At 37.0% G+C, this 17,013-nt stretch overlaps 1 protein-coding gene across 6 annotated transcripts in view; it reads right to left on the bottom strand.

The window, feature by feature from the left end:
- LOC117399743 (myosin-IIIa-like) overlaps window positions 1–17,013 on the bottom strand; it is a 102,669-nt gene that overhangs the window by 31,249 nt on the left and 54,407 nt on the right. For 4 of the 6 annotated variants that reach the window (XM_059023192.1, XM_059023191.1, XM_033999110.3 and 1 more), the window contains 11 exons: window positions 14,840–14,905; window positions 12,110–12,265; window positions 9,806–9,853; window positions 7,996–8,095; window positions 6,649–6,765; window positions 6,059–6,163; window positions 5,168–5,251; window positions 3,878–4,080; window positions 1,866–1,964; window positions 1,654–1,768; window positions 554–680 (listed from right to left, as the gene is read on the bottom strand). In XM_059023192.1, the coding sequence (XP_058879175.1) occupies window positions 554–680; window positions 1,654–1,768; window positions 1,866–1,964; window positions 3,878–4,080; window positions 5,168–5,251; window positions 6,059–6,163; window positions 6,649–6,765; window positions 7,996–8,095; window positions 9,806–9,853; window positions 12,110–12,265; window positions 14,840–14,905 (1,220 nt within the window). The remainder of the gene's footprint in view (window positions 1–553; window positions 681–1,653; window positions 1,769–1,865; window positions 1,965–3,877; window positions 4,081–5,167; window positions 5,252–6,058; window positions 6,164–6,648; window positions 6,766–7,995; window positions 8,096–9,805; window positions 9,854–12,109; window positions 12,266–14,839; window positions 14,906–17,013) is intronic. The other 2 variants (XM_059023194.1, XM_059023196.1) reach the window with 1 other exon arrangement.

The raw sequence follows: 17,013 nt of genomic DNA, 5'->3' as shown, positions 1-17,013 counted from the left end.
TGGAATCTGAATCTGATGCTCAAATAACCTAAAAATGGGAGCTTTACTTTCTGTTTTGGAGAAAAAACTGGTACCTTAACTGGTTGACTACTACAATGATGACAAACTGTTTTTTTTCACCACTCTATATGGTGAACACAATAACTGCCTTGATTCTGCACCAATATTGCTTGATAATGAGGACCCTCTGTATGTGTTTGCACTGATTACATACATCATGTAATAGCACAACTAATCTGTAAATTATAAGATATGTAGAATACAGAAAAAAATAAATGAGACTAACATGGATTTAAAATACTATTACTACTAGAAAAATAAATGTTTATGAGAATTCAGGAAAAAGGCTAATTTGCCTTTATGTCAGACACAAGAAAAAAAAAAAGTCACGTTTACAAGTCTGATCATGTCTGATCTGAAGACAAACTAAAATGCCATGAAAAGGTTATGCATATTTCTTTCCACAACAAAAACTCAATCCATTTAGAGGTCATCCAAACAGATTTGCTATGGAATAATTTTACATTCGAATTATAGGATACAAATAGCTCACCGCTCTCCAGCACGTCGAGGTTTGAAATATTGCTTTTGTCGGTCTGGTGCTCCGAGGCAACTGATGTAAAGTCAATGTTACTGGCATTTAAAATGGCTGCCAGTACACTGTAAACACTCCCCAGTTCCTACAAATATGTAAAAAAAAAAAAACAGAAGTTAAAATACTATTTAACAATTTAATAGCATTGCCATAATTTTCAGAGTATAACTCCCATCCTGTGTATAACACAAACCTCTTCTGCAACAGAGACCTCTTGCATACCACACTATTATGGTAACTGGTATTCAATAGTGAGAACAGGTATTCAACAGTGTATTCAACTCTTGTGTGCACCACAATTCTTCTCATGTGAATATTTTTCATGCCTTTTAAACAATTCTACACATTTTTACACCGATTGTTATTTGGCAGTTTGAGACTAAAAGTGAGTAAAAATAGCTACCGGCAGTCAACTTTTTCCTTTGCATCTTAGCACAGGTCTTGTTAAACGTGTATTTGGATTTTAAAAACAATGCTAGACTTACCCAGCTAATCTTAAGATTAACCAGGCAAAGATAATGTCAGCCATTTCAGACTTTGGGTAGCAAATTGGGGGTTACAGTAATGCATTCCTAATAATAATTTAAAGACCCCAATATTCTGGAGGTTTTTAATTACAGTACCATAAGAAAGACTAGACACAGCAGGTATATGGAAGTTGTGGTAAACAATGATTACAGTTCTGAATGTGAAGTCTTTAATTGCTTTCTGCAAAGAAAAGAAAGTCTGACTCACACGAACAGAAAACACAATTAGCAGGTAGGCTGTGTGTTTTACTTGTAGCCACACGTACAATGTTCTATGTACATTTAAAAATGATTTATTTCTGCAAAGTGTGTGCAATATATGTAAGGTACTGTATACTATCATAACTTTTCAATGCGGCACCATGATACGTTATTTCTCACATGCTGAGAAGGCATAAGGTGGCGTTTGAGCAGAGGTTGCCAGGCTAACTAGGCTGGTTACTATCAAGAGAGACTGGGAGTGCTTTTACTCAGATACCTTTCTGGCAAATTGAAACTCTGCAGTAATGATTTTTCAATGTCTGAACCCACCTCAAGGGTAAAACCTATAACTTTGAAGCATTGTTCAACTGACTCAAACTGCTCCTTGTAGAATGAGTTGTTTATGATGTCTGGGACCAATTTAATATGCTCATTTTGAAGATACCTGGGAAAAAAAGAAAGGACAAATGAACATCCAAGTTTGGTGTGCTATAAATACAAATATAAATACATAAATCAATAAATACATTGTGTAATAATACCTTGGAATTGTGTTATCTGATAACTTATAGTGTGCTAGTTTCTTCCTCTCTGCCAGGCCAGCATAGACATAATAGAAAATATGAAAGTTCCTCTCCCCTCTGTCAAGCAAAAACATGAATTAATTCATTCATTCATTCATCTGGACACATTCTTTTCACGAGAAGCTTTGAAATTGTCAATAAAATTCCATGCAATCACGCTTTTTATCCACCAGGTGATGACAAAGTAAATAGAAATACCAGACCAGTACTATACAACAAGTATTTAAATTATATAAAATTAGCAAGAAACTACCAGGAACAATGCTATTCAGCACAAAACACAAATTAAAGTTTTGTGAATAGAGCCCAATAGTACCTAAAAAGAAAGAGATGTTAACATCAGTATTCCTATCTTCAACTTCAGTTAAATGTAGATGAATTCAGTCTTGCATAATTATTTTTAAATAAATGCAGAAACTTCAGGATTTTTATGACGAGCAGACCTCTGGGGCGTTCTCATTCACAATCGAAGATAACAACGTTGTCAGTGTTTAATTTTAGCAGCTGTTACAAAGCACTTCGGAGTCTCGTTGGTATTGTTACTGTATTAGTTATATCTGCTCGTAATTAAACCCTTAGACCTGTCAGAGGATTTGTTTCCAATGCCATCTGAACTGTTTGCACTGAAGAACAGCTCTGTGGCAGTGCACATGTTTCTAAAGCTGTGAGTAACCCGATGCCTGCGCAATAAAGGGAGGGTTTGCTTTTTACTTTAAACACATAAATCCTGTTGAATTAGAAATACATCTAGAATAACAGACCTCAAAAATTAAGGGGGTCATCTGAATACATACTGCTTCAAAAGATTATTCAAAGGGTATGGTACTTAAGTGTTCAGATATGTGGGGAAAACCGTGAAAATCACAATTTTTCTCATCTGCTACCTTCCCAGAAAACTACCCAAACCCCCGCTCTAATCTTTATATACTGCCTCACCTACCGTGGATCCACAGAACCACAACTTTCTCTACTGGAAATCTCTAAAATTTGAACTGTTTACATGTGCAATGTCTTCTCATGACCTTCTCAATAGTATTGTTTACATAATGACTTGTTTACCATTTTTAGGTAAAGTTCAGAGCCTTGCCCACTCAGATCCCCCCACCACACACACACATACACACCCACCCACACACACACACACGTAATGACGTATTGCTACCTCAAGTTGATCATATCAGTTACATGGGTTGTATTTTTTAGTACATTACTTTTTAATAGTTTATAAACAGGTTAATGAAAACACAATTTGTGTTTTAAATACCCCACATGCATATCTGAAGTGTATGGAGTATTCCTTCTTTGATGTTTTTATTGCATTTGGTACAGTGACAAATTGGCCAAACTCAAAAATAAAAATAAAAGAAGATAAAATAAAACAATGTAATGTGGTGTAGACTCTTATTTAAGTAACAACTGACAAAAAACAGGAAGCTGAATCCTGGTGATTTTGTGTGCGTTCAATTTTAATATCTGAGGATATCGACTTTTCCAAGTAAATTATTGTATCATCAATATGTGGCCAATGGCTAGACATAGTAAACAGCTCATTACAATCAACTTATCGTCGGGTGAACATTCCCTTTGGCTAGCTTTGAGAAATCCAGCCTGAAATCTCACTGACAGGACTCATGAAAAAAAAAGACCAGCCCGCATGTCTTGCCTCCAGTTATCAGGGGAGTCAGGAAAGCAAATATTGCACAAATCACTGTTAGAACTAAATGTCAGAGACTGTAAAGACCAAGCAATAGTGCTGACAGGCTATACAATCACTGCTTCATATGTATACAGCTGGTTGCACCAATAAAGAGATCAATGGAGAAAGCGCTTGAAATGATCCCTTCTGTATTTTCCAAGGGCTAGGGAAATTAACTCCACTGCCTAATATTGCAGTACAATCTGTGTCACTTTGTGTGACTGTAAATGTCATATACCTGTACACGGTATGTTTACCTAAAGTGTTTACTTACAAAGCCTGATGGTTGACTCTGGATTTCTCTAGGAGGTATTCGGAGATCTGGGCTCCAACCACTGTCCCTCCGCAAGTGAACTTCATTTCCAAATACTTGCCAAACCTGCTGGAGTTGTCATTTATAACAGTGCAGGCATTCCCAAAGGCCTCCACCAGACTGTTCACCAGGAGTATCTTTTCTTGAAGTGTTCTGTTGTTGGCCTATAAATGATAATTTAAAAAAAAGGTGTGGTAATTCACCATTTTTTTTTCTTCATTTTTTTTAATGTTTTTTTTTTTTTTTTTTTTTTTTTAAATCTTTAGGAGTATACAGAATCCCCCTGCCTCAAAATCTGCAACATGTGATGTCACTAGGTCTTGGATAGGTTAAACGCATACAATTTCCATATTTAGTCTACCTTTGTTTCAATTCAGAATCCTACTCGCAATAGCTGTACAATAGAAATCTGCAAAGATATTGTAGATTTAACTTGTACTATCATTATAGAAGCAGGCACTACCTTGAAGCTTTACACTTGAAGCTGTAAAGAAGGGAGTTTGTCTAGACATACAAAATTGGTGTTGCATTTCGAGTACCCAGGGGTTGCCACAGTGTTATATTCACTGTGAAATGAATATAAGAGCTCACAAAGATTTTTAAAAAACCTGTTTGCAGAAATTGTGGCAATCTTAAAATGTTAGCAATTTCCTGAAATGAATGAAAACTCATTAATATGTTTGGAGAGGGTGCAGAATCTTCTTCTGAGAGCTGGGGAATTCAAATCATGACTGCAACATTACCCACCCATAATGTGCAACGTATCTATATATTACCTCAGCACACAGCAGTGTGGGATTTCTGCAGCATTTCACACACACCATTAGCTCGCAATGCTAGCGGAACCGCTCTCCTTTGGGACAGACTGTCTCGCTCACATTTAAGAAAGCAATCCAGACAGTGGGAATGCAGAACCCAGACTACAGTTTCAATTTAACATGTCCAGCTCAGTCCGTATTGCAATTCAACAATCCAAATTCGATTGATACACTAAACAACGCAACAGGTGTTCATCAGATTTGGAAAAAGTGCAGAGTGGGGGGGTTTACAGTGATCCACCCCCCTCTCAGAAAGCTAATGTGAAGTTGCATTTATCTTTTGGATAATTCTTTCTCAAAACTCACCACAGAAAGCTCAGCACATTACCTTTTTTTTATGAAATAACAGAAGACAGTAAAAAATATTTTGTAACACAATTGGAAGGCATACACAGGATAAACGTTCACCTTGCAGCCCATCTAAAAATCCTACCTTCCCAAGAACTGTGAGCTGCTGGACTAAAAGATGGGCACTCTCAGTTTTCCCAGCTCCACTCTCCCCACTGATTACAATGCACTGAAAGGGAAAAGAATGCCACTAATTAGTCTGCAGATCAAAGGCTTGTAGAAATTAAACTTTGTTTCTATTTATTAGACCCCTTAGAATGGTATAACTGTTAGTAACAACAGTTCTGCATTATTATTTGTTTATTTAGCAGACGCCTTTATCCAAGGCAACTTACAAAGACTAGGGTGTGTGAACTATGCATCAGCTGCAGAGTCACTTACAGCAACGTCTCACCCGAAAGACGGAGCACAAGGAGGGTAAGTGACTTGCTCAGGATCACACAGTGAGTCAGTGAGTGAGCCAGGATTTGAACCGGGGACCTCCTGATTACAAGCCCTTTTCTTTAACCACTGGACCACACAGCCTCATATTAACAAAAAATAGCTTGTGAATTCAGCTTTGTATTAATGTATTAGATTTACATTAGCTGCAAAAAATGATTTGCATTCTTTAACAGTGCTTTAACAGTATCTATTATAACTGATTATATAGTTATGAATACTATATATATACATATAATATTATATATCAGAAAATGAATCAGAGTTTTCCTTTAACCTGATTGGTCAGTATGAGGTCCCTAATCTCTGGTAAAGGTCCTTGAATGTTTAATCTCTGTTCCAAAACAATCTGCTAAAAAATATGTAACTACAGCACTCATTTATGTATGTTACCTCTTTTCTGTTTGTTGAAAGAAAATCTCTGTTCTACTACATTATATAACCACTTACCCTGATCCCTAAACTAAGACGGGGACTCCACAAAACCCACACTATAATCGCCCACATAATTCACATTGAAAACAAAAATCTGTACCTGATCTGCATTGTAGGAAACCAGGGACTGATAGGCGATATCAGCAACAGCAAAGATGTGTGGCGGATTTGCAGTCCGCTTGGCCCCGATGTACATTTTAGTGTACTGAAGAAAACAAGATACACAATGACATAGTAAATCCGTGTGTACCTACACATCATTACAATGTTTTTAATGCAAATTTCAATGTACCTAATGTGTAAGTCCTTTTGCACGATATAAGCACAATTGTATAAGAAAATAGTTAGGGTTGGGATTAGAGTTAGGGTTAGGATTAGGATAGTATAACACAAAGAATGTACACATTAAGTACTTTGTAACTATGCATAATAACATTGTAATTGTGTGTAAGTAGTCATGTATTTACTAAGTGACTACTATGTAATTACACAGTAATTAGAGACACCTAATGTAAAGTGTGACCTTAACTTACTTTAAAAGAACCAAATGCAGTACATATTCATTGAGTTGCTTATTGCCAAGTTTAATTTGTCCTGTTGTGTAGCCTGCCGGTCCTATTGAGCATTTAACTAAAAGTTAATGAGATGCTGCACACTTTGGAAAGTCCCTTTGCAAAATTCATCGCAAACCTGTGGGGCGTAGAGATCCATCTTCTGGAATGGATTGACTGCGATGAGAATATCTCCCACATAGGTATAGATTTTCTCCTTGGAATAACGGTTCTGCAGCTGCTCTGTGACTGTGTTCTGATAAAGGATAAAAGCCATGTTAGTTTTTCATCTTTTTTTATTTTTTACATTCACACTTTACATCTCCTTTGCCTTTGGGGTGCCCTTTAAGTAAGGTCTGTTGTTTAATGGGTATGTTTGCATCAGTGAGGAAATATAAAAGACCATTTCAGTTGATCACCATACCAAGCAGAACACTGCTGGGTAAATAGAATATACTGTATAATATATTGTATATAAGCGATTAGTATATAAGATATATAGACGGCTTTAATCCTGAGGCACAAATAATCTGAAACCAGAACTCTAACAGTTGCTTCCAGAATAATGTATCCACATTTTCAGCAGACAGCATGTTGGTTGACAAGCAAGGATCTCTGACTCTGCTGTCTTAGAGGGCATTGTCCCCTGGACGTAACTATAGTTTTTCTCTCAGGGTCTTTAGTTTCCCACTATGAGCCGAGGTCTGCAGTCCATATTTGTTTTATGAATTAGTTAAGAAGGCAAGTGAGGAAAGGTTGTGTACTAAATATGATTTTATATATTTTGTTTAATATAGCCGTTACAAAACAAAGAAAGAAATAACTTTCTAGCTGCAGCATAGAATTCTTGGAGAAGTCCGTTGAATTTGTAGATGTTGGAATTATTTACATCATCAAGTTGGATTTGTTAGAATTTTAGGAAGTCAGAAAACACTGAAAACAAGTTTTTATGATGGCTTTAGTGTTTGCAGCATCTTTGTTTTGTAGTATAGTTTGCAATTAATTTTCTGTAACGTAAAAAAAAAAAAATCGATGTCTGCCATTTTGCTTTGTTGTGTGAAGAGACGAAGGACATTCAGCGTGATGAAGGAATTTGAGGGAGTTCATAAAAAAACTATTGACAGCAAGCAGCGTCACGGGGGCAATAGTTGTGGTCATGTGATGTGGTTTTATATATATATATATATACACACACACACACACACACATACAGTACATACATACATACATACATACATGCATAGAGACGCCTGCTGTTTCTCAGCAGTCTATTATTTATTTTATATTGTAGTACTGCCGTTGGTATATTTGTTAATAGATATGTCAAAGCTTTTAAGGGGTTGTATCTTACATACTTCCACTTTTGAAATAAACTCAAATAGCAAATGTATTTTCATTGTAAAATCTGGATATCTGGTAATTTGCTGGAAAAGCTGGAAAATATTTTGCAGATTCCCCATCACGTTAAATACGTTAAATATCTTACTTCATCGAGTATTTCTAAAGTCGCTAAATCATCCACATCATCCAGGTTGGAATTTAAAGACTTCATGTAGCTGCTTTTCTTTGTATTAATACGTTCATGCCTAAAAGAAAGTTTTTAAAGAAGAAAGAAAAAGAGAGAACAATTATATTATTTTACTAACAAACTTTACCTTTAAGTATGAAGCACATTAGTATCCTTATGTCTAATTAATATGTTGACTCTTGGTAGTTTTCTGTAGCATTATTTTGTGCAGTGTGAACTTTTTTTTTTTTTTTTTTACAAAGTTCGTTGTTCAATAGTGGTCCTTTTGTTTTGGTATTTTGGCTTGAGATGAACAGCTCATTGAAATTTAGGTTGTGTTACCAAGAGGCTTAGTTTTCACGCTAAGTAAGGCTTTTGTGATATTCTGTCACATGAACCAACATCATGATTGCATGCTGCAAAATTTGTGATTTTCAAGTGTATTATTTTCACACAGGGGTGCCTATTGTTTCTACCACTGATTACTGACAGAAAATTGAAATTCTCACACTCAGAAGTTTTCATGCAGGTAGGTATATACATATAGGATATAATGACAAATGTTGAGGTGGTTCTAATACACACACTCACATATACATATATATATATATATATATATATATATATATATATATATATATATATATATAATCAGAAATATTATACAAATGTACTTCTCTTACATTGTAACACTTTATGCACTTAACTGCAGTATATTCCCATGCCAAACAGTACTAATACAATATACTGATATTCCCATATTAAACAAATATGAATGCAATATATCACAAATATATCTTATTACATTTCAGATACATATTTTAATATTGTGGAATATATTCTTAATACTTTTATTTTTCATTTGGATAAATTCATTTTGTATATACTTTTTCAGCCTTGTTAGTAAATTAATCATATTTTGGGGTACCACTGACAGATTACTCCTTAAAATCCTTAGCATATTTTTAAAGAGGAGAGAGTTATCTATATATAGGAGGCTGTGTGGTCCAGTGGTTAAAGAAAAGGGCTTGTAACCAGGAGGTCCCTGGTTCAAATCCCACCTCAGCCACCCACTCATTGTGTGACCCTGAGCAAGTCACTTAACCTCCTTGTGCTCCGTCTTTCGGGTGAGACGTAATTGTAAGTGACTCTGCAGCTGATGCATGGTTCACACACCCTAGTCTCTGTAAGTCGCCTTGGATAAAGGCATCTGCTAAATAAACAAATAATAATAATAATAATAATAATATAGGGATACAAAGATATTTAGTGAGCAGCCAGTCGAAATGAAGTCATCTGGAAACAAACTCCCCATCCCCTGTTGTGCTGCTTTCCTAGAAAAAGAACATTTAAGGGTACCATTCTACTCATGAGATGTCTTGCTCAGTAAAATATTTATTATTCAGGGATACCATGATATTAACTAAGTAAAGGGTCTTGCTGCAAATCATTTATTGTTGCCATAATATGTGCACATATATATATTGTGACCCGGAGACTCGCCACACAGGCTTGCTCGGGTTCTTTTCCCTTCCAAATCACAACCCAACACACAGAATTTGAAAGAATAAGCGGCGACGCGCACTTTTAATCATACCAAATAAATAAAACAAAAACAAACACCTAGCTCCTTTGGAGCACTAACTAAACATTTGTCAGGAACCTTCTCTAACAAAGCCAGACAGCTAAGCTGTTTACCGGCTGAAACAAAAACAGTTAGTTGCCAGCAGACTGGTTTAAATAACAGTTGCCCGTTATTTAAAAGGCTATCATTATCAAAGTTCCCTACCTTTCTCTATTTTCTGTGCTTCTGTCTGGGTTTTTTTCTTGTTGTTTTCTGTGCACAAAAATGAAAGGTTTCTTTTTTGGCACTTCTGTTTTTTTTTTTTGTTTTTTTTTTTCCTGTTTTGCGCCATGAAGTTTGTTTTCTAAATATGCACAAATGTGATTTATTTTGTTGGACCCAGAGCTTTATTGTCAGAGATTTATTTGACATTAATTACCAAGCTCTCAAAATTCTGCCATGTAGAGTATATACACACTCTACTTATCACTGAAGTAGACACTATTAGGATAACCCAGTAATGTACTTAGGGCTCTAGAACAGTCATGTGAATTTTTTGTGACCATATTATAAAAATAGCATGAGCTAAAATATACAATATTACACTCCAATTTAAAAATTATTGAAAGGTGAAATGTCACTGCTGTCCTAGTTCTATTGCTGTCCAATGTGAATTAAAACCTTACAATTGAGTATCCTTTCTTGTTTTAGTGAAGACATATGACAACATGCATTTAAGGCAGAACTTACAGAAACTCTCACAGTGAGAGGAATTGCTTATACAAGCCCTTTAAACAACATTTAATTTAAGATGACATGTCATATTAAGTATAGTGAGCTATGATGTTAACACTACAGTTTAAGTATTCATTAATATACACCTAAACATGTTATTACATCTTGACCAATAACAAGGGATAACAATGCATTGCTATCAAAATCTTTTAAATGACCATCTCCTAATGTTGGGTTATAAATCAATTACAGTATAAGACATTCTACATGCTTTATAACACAGTATTAATATTCAGAGATGCAGTATTATTTATAACACATTCTTAAAGTGTTAACGTTGCTTTATAAAATGGCAAAAAGAGAGGGAGCCTTCTTATTGGCTATTGTTTGAACCTGTGCAAATATGTCACCATGCCAGCACGGCTTGTACATTTTAGAACCCCTGTGCCTGACTCACTTGACAATCAACCATCTTCGGTAGGAGTGGGGAAGGTGGGGGTTCTGTTTTAGAAGCGCAAGGGTGTTAAACTACGGTACATATGGTCATATTTCAATGTAGAAAGGATACACTGATGTATTACAACACTCATCTATGTAGTTTCTAATGCTGTGTACTTCTTATTCTAACAAAGTAACTTAAGATCAGTCAAATCACATTTGGCTGACAGAAAATGTTATCTTATAATGTGCAGAAATAGTAAAGTTTTCAAGTGATAGAATATTTGAAGTTGTAGGCAGTTATTTCAAGTAAACGACCTCAATTTGCGAGAATCAAGTAGCATTTGTATTTTGTTGCTGGAACAAAGTGCATGGACGAAACGGCTAGAAAATGCCAATAATAAGCTACAGCCAGTTGCTTCAAAGTTGACAGTAATAGTTGAATTAAAGTGGCCTTGTTGACAAGTTGCTGCTACATTATCAAATATAATGGTTTTAAAACCTGAATGGATGAAGTGAGATAAACGACTGTCTTTCACAAACCTGTCTTACCTATAATGGAATCAGCCGTACTGAAAAGATTTGTCATCAGATAAAAGCTTTTCATCACAGATAGTTGCAAATTAATTTTTACTGCTCAAAAAAAAAAAATCCTCTCATTACCATTATAAAAGGTTACTGAGGGATATCATGGTAAAAGCATAACATCGTGAAGTGAAGTTTAGTAAAAGGGTGATAAAGCATAGGCAAGCATGGGGAAAATCAGAAAAGAGCATAAGCAGGTTGGTGAATGAATAGTATAACAATTTAAATTTAAACTAGCTTTCTAGTTTTTTTTTTTCTTTACAGAGATATTGGGGATCCTAATTTGAAAATGTAGGCATGAAAACTGATAAGGGTTACTTTATATTAAGGAGTAATTAACATTGTCAAATTTAAGAAATGAAAACATCAATACAATTCTATTGTACATGTAATTTCATCCCCAACTTTGCACACTGCTTTCATGTGATTCCAGTATGTGGATTTAATTGTATAACACACTTTGATCCCATTGCACTGATAAGTATATTCCAAAAGCTTATTGGAAATGTATTTTGACAGTGCACAGTTTTGATATTTACTAAACAGTCTTCAGCCATGTTCTCATTCACTGTGCTTTAAACACATTCAGGTTGTACTTAGTCGAGTTCAATGGGATTGTATAACCAACCCTCGTTGTATGTATAAGTGTTGTTTAACAAGTTTTTTGAATACCGGGCTTCTTTTACTGTAAATATCTGTAAATAGGGTGACAGAACACAGAGTGGGGCCAATTCTATATTCCCAGGACTAGTCTTGACACAATCTAAATACCTGGTTTTCTCAATGATTCCCATTTGCTGGTTGAGGTCTATGAGTTCCATCAATTGCTTTTGTAGGATTTTCTCTTTTCCTTGGACTTGTTTGATAAAATCATGTTGCAAGAGGTCTGGCACATTGGGACGCTGCTCAAAGTCCTTAATCAGGCATCTGTGCTGACAGAAAACACAGAGTCACAGTGTCCTTTTTAGATTTAAAAACATTTGAGACAGTTGGATTATCAAGTGCTGCCAACTATACATATACTGTCCAACTAGTACCTACTGTAAGCTGCTTTTAAGAATGACATAGTTCTTATAAAAAATCATATTCCTAGTCATTTTGGTAACACTTTAAAATAATGGCCGCAAATTCATAATGAATTCCACAGGAATAACACCTGAATATCTAATGCACTTCCTCAGAGTTCTGAAGTAATTAATTATGAATTCAACCCTGTTCATTCATGTGGATTTTAATTACCTGTATTCATTCCATGTTCCTTTGTAACAATTGATTACATGTACAGTGCCTTGCGAAAGAATTCGGCCCCCTTGAACTTTGCGACCTTTTGCCACATTTCAGGCTTCAAACATAAAGATATGAAACTGTAATTTTTTGTGAAGAATCAACAACAAGTGGGACACAATCATGAAGTGGAACGAAATTTATTGGATATTTCAAACTTTTTTAACAAATAAAAAACTGAAAAATTGGGCTTGCAAAATTATTCAGCCCCCTTAAGTTAATACTTTGTAGCGCCACCTTTTGCTGCGATTACAGCTGTAAGTCGCTTGGGGTATGTCTCTATCAGTTTTGCACATCGAGAGACTGAAATTTTTGCCCATTCCTCCTTGCAAAACAGCTCGAGCTCAGTGAGGTTGGATGGAGAGCATTTGTGAACAGCAGTTTTCAGTTCTTTCCACAGATTCTCGATTGGATTCAGGTCTGGACTTTGACTTGGCCATTCTAACACCTGGATATGTTTATTTGTGAACCATTCCATTGTAGATTTTGCTTTATGTTTTGGATCATTGTCTTGTTGGAAGACAAATCTCCGTCCCAGTCTCAGGTCTTTTGCAGACTCCATCAGGTTTTCTTCCAGAATGGTCCTGTATTTGGCTCCATCCATCTTCCCATCAATTTTAACCATCTTCCCTGTCCCTGCTGAAGAAAAGCAGGCCCAAACCATGATGCTGCCACCACCATGTTTGACAGTGGGGATGGTGTGTTCAGGGTGATGAGCTGTGTTGCTTTTACGCCAAACATAACGTTTTGCATTGTTGCCAAAAAGTTCGATTTTGGTTTCATCTGACCAGAGCACCTTCTTCCACATGTTTGGTGTGTCTCCCAGGTGGCTTGTGGCAAACTGTAAACGACACTTTTTATGGATATCTTTAAGAAATGGCTTTCTTCTTGCCACTCTTCCATAAAGGCCAGATTTGTGCAGTATACGACTGATTGTTGTCCTATGGACAGAGTCTCCCACCTCAGCTGTAGATCTCTGCAGTTCATCCAGAGTGATCATGGGCCTCTTGGCTGCATCTCTGATCAGTCTTCTCCTTGTATGAGCTGAAAGTTTAGAGGGACGGCCAGGTCTTCGTAGATTTGCAGTGGTCTGATACTCCTTCCATTTCAATATTATCGCTTGCACAGTGCTCCTTTGGATGTTTAAAGCTTGGGAAATCTTTTTGTATCCAAATCCGGCTTTAAACTTCTCCACAACAGTATCTCGGACCTGCCTGGTGTGTTCCTTGTTCTTCATGATGCTCTCTGCGCTTTAAACGGACCTCTGAGACTATCACAGTGCAGGTGCATTTATACGGAGACTTGATTACACACAGGTGGATTCTATTTATCATCATTAGTCATTTAGGTCAACATTGGATCATTCAGAGATCCTCACTGAACTTCTGGAGAGAGTTTGCTGCACTGAAAGTAAAGGGGCTGAATAATTTCGCACGCCCAATTTTTCAGTTTTTTATTTGTTAATCATGATTGTGAATTCATGATTGTGTCCCACTTGTTGTTGATTCTTCACAAAAAATTACAGTTTCATATCTTTATGTTTGAAGCCTGAAATGTGGCAAAAGGTCGCAAAGTTCAAGGGGGCCGAATACTTTCGCAAGGCACTGTATAAGGCATGCATTCATATCCTCTAACTCGCCCACCAGGGGATTGTAAAAAGTGTTAATTCATGCATGAATGCATGTCTTATACATGTGAGCAACATCAAATTATAACCTTTTGACCTCAGGAATCTTTGAAATGTATAAACCCAACAGCAATAAATAAATAAACTAATAAATAAATGAATTACTATGAAAAAGAATAGAATTGGAATGTTAAAATAGAACTTTCTAGCTGTGGAAATCATCATGTAGTGTGATCATAATTCTCTACAGAATATCAGTGATAAGGGCAGCAGTGTGGAGTAGTGGTTAGGGCTCTGGACTCTTGACCAGAGGGTTGTGGGTTCAATCCCAGGTGGGGGACACTGCTGCTGTACCCTTGAGCAAGGTACTTTACTTAGATTTCTCCAGTAAAAACCCAGCTGTATAAATGGGTAATTGTATGTAAAAAATAATGTAATTGTATGTAAAAATAATGTGATATCTTGTAACAGTTGTAAGTCGCTCTAATAAATAATAATAATAATAATAAGGTGCTTCTACAGTAGATACAGTAACAATGCCATTGATTAAGACATGCTTTATCAAAGCCTAATCAGTCAATGCCACTCACTTGCAAATGAAGTCATTAAAATCTGCAGACCACAGTTCTGGTTGATGAAGGGTTGATGGTGGGTTTCTGTGAAGATCAATGTGAAAACGATTTTGAACAAGAGCAACTGTAACAAATCACCATGTGTAATGGTTAAAAAAAAAAAAATCTCAGTGAAATAGTATTGATTCCTCTCACTTTAAGGAGACAGTCAGTAGCCTGTTTAGAAAACCAATGATTCACTTAACCTGTGTCTTCCCGATCCCCACACTAACTTGGAAGAAAAAAAAAAGTTTAAGGGGAAAAAAAATGCCAAATATAGCCTAACAGCCTTTTCATTGCTCAAGCAAGTGGCCTAAAAGCAGGCACGTTCAAGAAGCTATTAATCTGCTGTCATATAAACCCGCAGGTTATCAGTCTTAAAGCACATAATAAACAAGGTTGGTTTTTCCTCTAAATGAGCTCTTTCAAGGAGCACTTCCACCTTTATCATGTAGCATAGGTTTGTGCCATTCCACAATGAACTGTACCCTGTAGCAAGGCCTCACCATTGAAGAACAGTGCCATTCATCTTCTCTGACTTGCAATGCCGGGTACATTGCTTTTAACACAGGGTGCTTTAAGTAACTGAGCAGCTCAGAGCAAGAACCTTCCTATTTTCTGACTTTTTTTTTTTTTATTAGTCAAAGCCCAACTAAAGCATGATTATTTGAATAGCACATGTGTCTTTCACCAAAGTACATAGAAGCTTCCTTGGTTACACAACATTACATTCATGATAGATTTAGGCCATAGTTTACAGTATGTTTAGAAACAATTCACTTACTGATTATCAAATGGGCAAAAATATTATATATATATATATATATATATATATATATATATATATATATATATATATATATATATATATATATATAAATGATTTCCATTACACGAGAGTAGATGTTAAAACTTCATGCTGATTTGAACTCGGCTCTCGCCAAGATAAGCACCAACTAAGACGTAGCTTTACAGTAAACTAATGTGATCCATATGTGTCTCCATCCATTTACGTTTCCTTCCATATGATGATGTAGATATCCTTCTGTCTGGTGTTAATGGCTGAAGTGTAATGCTGGCTCCAGGGATCAGCTTATTTTGCCTCCCTGGCGCATCAGCACGCACAACGGCTGCGATGCTGGCTCCGGGGATCAACCAAAGTGCGGCCTCCCCAGCGCATCAGCATGACAACCGTCTGGATTGAGCTAAGTAGGGTACATCTCTGGGGTTTTCAAGTGGGCACCTTCCATCCTCAGTGTTTCGTCGACTAGCCCACGACACCTCAAGAGGGCTCGACGGTGATTCTGGCGTCCCAGCATCACCCCCCTCCGTCCCCCACTCAACTCAGCCCAGCTTACTTACCTGTCCCCAGCCAGAATCTTTCCGTCTCAACCACAGCCAGTTGCTGCTCCTCTCTGCTGCTTCAGATAAGTTCTTCACTGTGCGATGCAACTCTTGGCCACTGAATCCGACGTCTCTGAGAAACCGGGTTGTAGAGTGTGCCACAAATCCTCGACAACCCACTTCCACTGGGTAAACCCGAACTCTCCATCCTCGCTGTTCTGCTTCAGTGGCTAGTTGAGCATACTGCAGTTTCTTCCTCTCATACGCCTCATCTACAGCATCCTCCCATGGCACTGTTAACTCTACCAGGTGAACAAGGCGTGCTGATCCAGACCACAAGACAATATCTGGTCGAAGGTTAGTGGTGGCAATCTCAGGTGGAAAAATAAGCCGTTGACCAACATCTGCCAGCATATTCCAGTCTCTAGCAGCTTCCAGTTGTCCTGGGCGAGGATTGGTTTTAACACCTTTTCTTGGTGGTTGCTCTCCTGGGCGGAGGAATGTTGTCTTTTGTGTGTAATGTTTTGATGGAACAGGTGGCAACTTATTGGTCATGTTACGCTTGTCTTCCAATGCTAAGGCCAAACATCGCAGCACCTGGTCATGGCGCCAAGTAAACCGTCCTTGGCTAAGAGCCACCTTACATCCTGTCAAAATGTGCCTTAATGTTGCAGGTGATGAACACAAAGGACATGAGGGATCCTCTCCTACCCAGAGGTTTAGGTTCTGTGGTGATGGGAGAACATCATATGTTGACCTGATGAGGAAACTGATCCTGCTCTGTTCCATTGACCATAGGTCTTGCCAGC

The sequence above is a fragment of the Acipenser ruthenus genome, chromosome 4 (assembly GCF_902713425.1).
Source record: "Acipenser ruthenus chromosome 4, fAciRut3.2 maternal haplotype, whole genome shotgun sequence".
NCBI lineage: Eukaryota > Metazoa > Chordata > Actinopteri > Acipenseriformes > Acipenseridae > Acipenser > Acipenser ruthenus.
The sequence above is the reverse complement of the archived record's forward strand: the minus strand, read 5'-3'. Positions and strand labels throughout refer to the sequence as shown.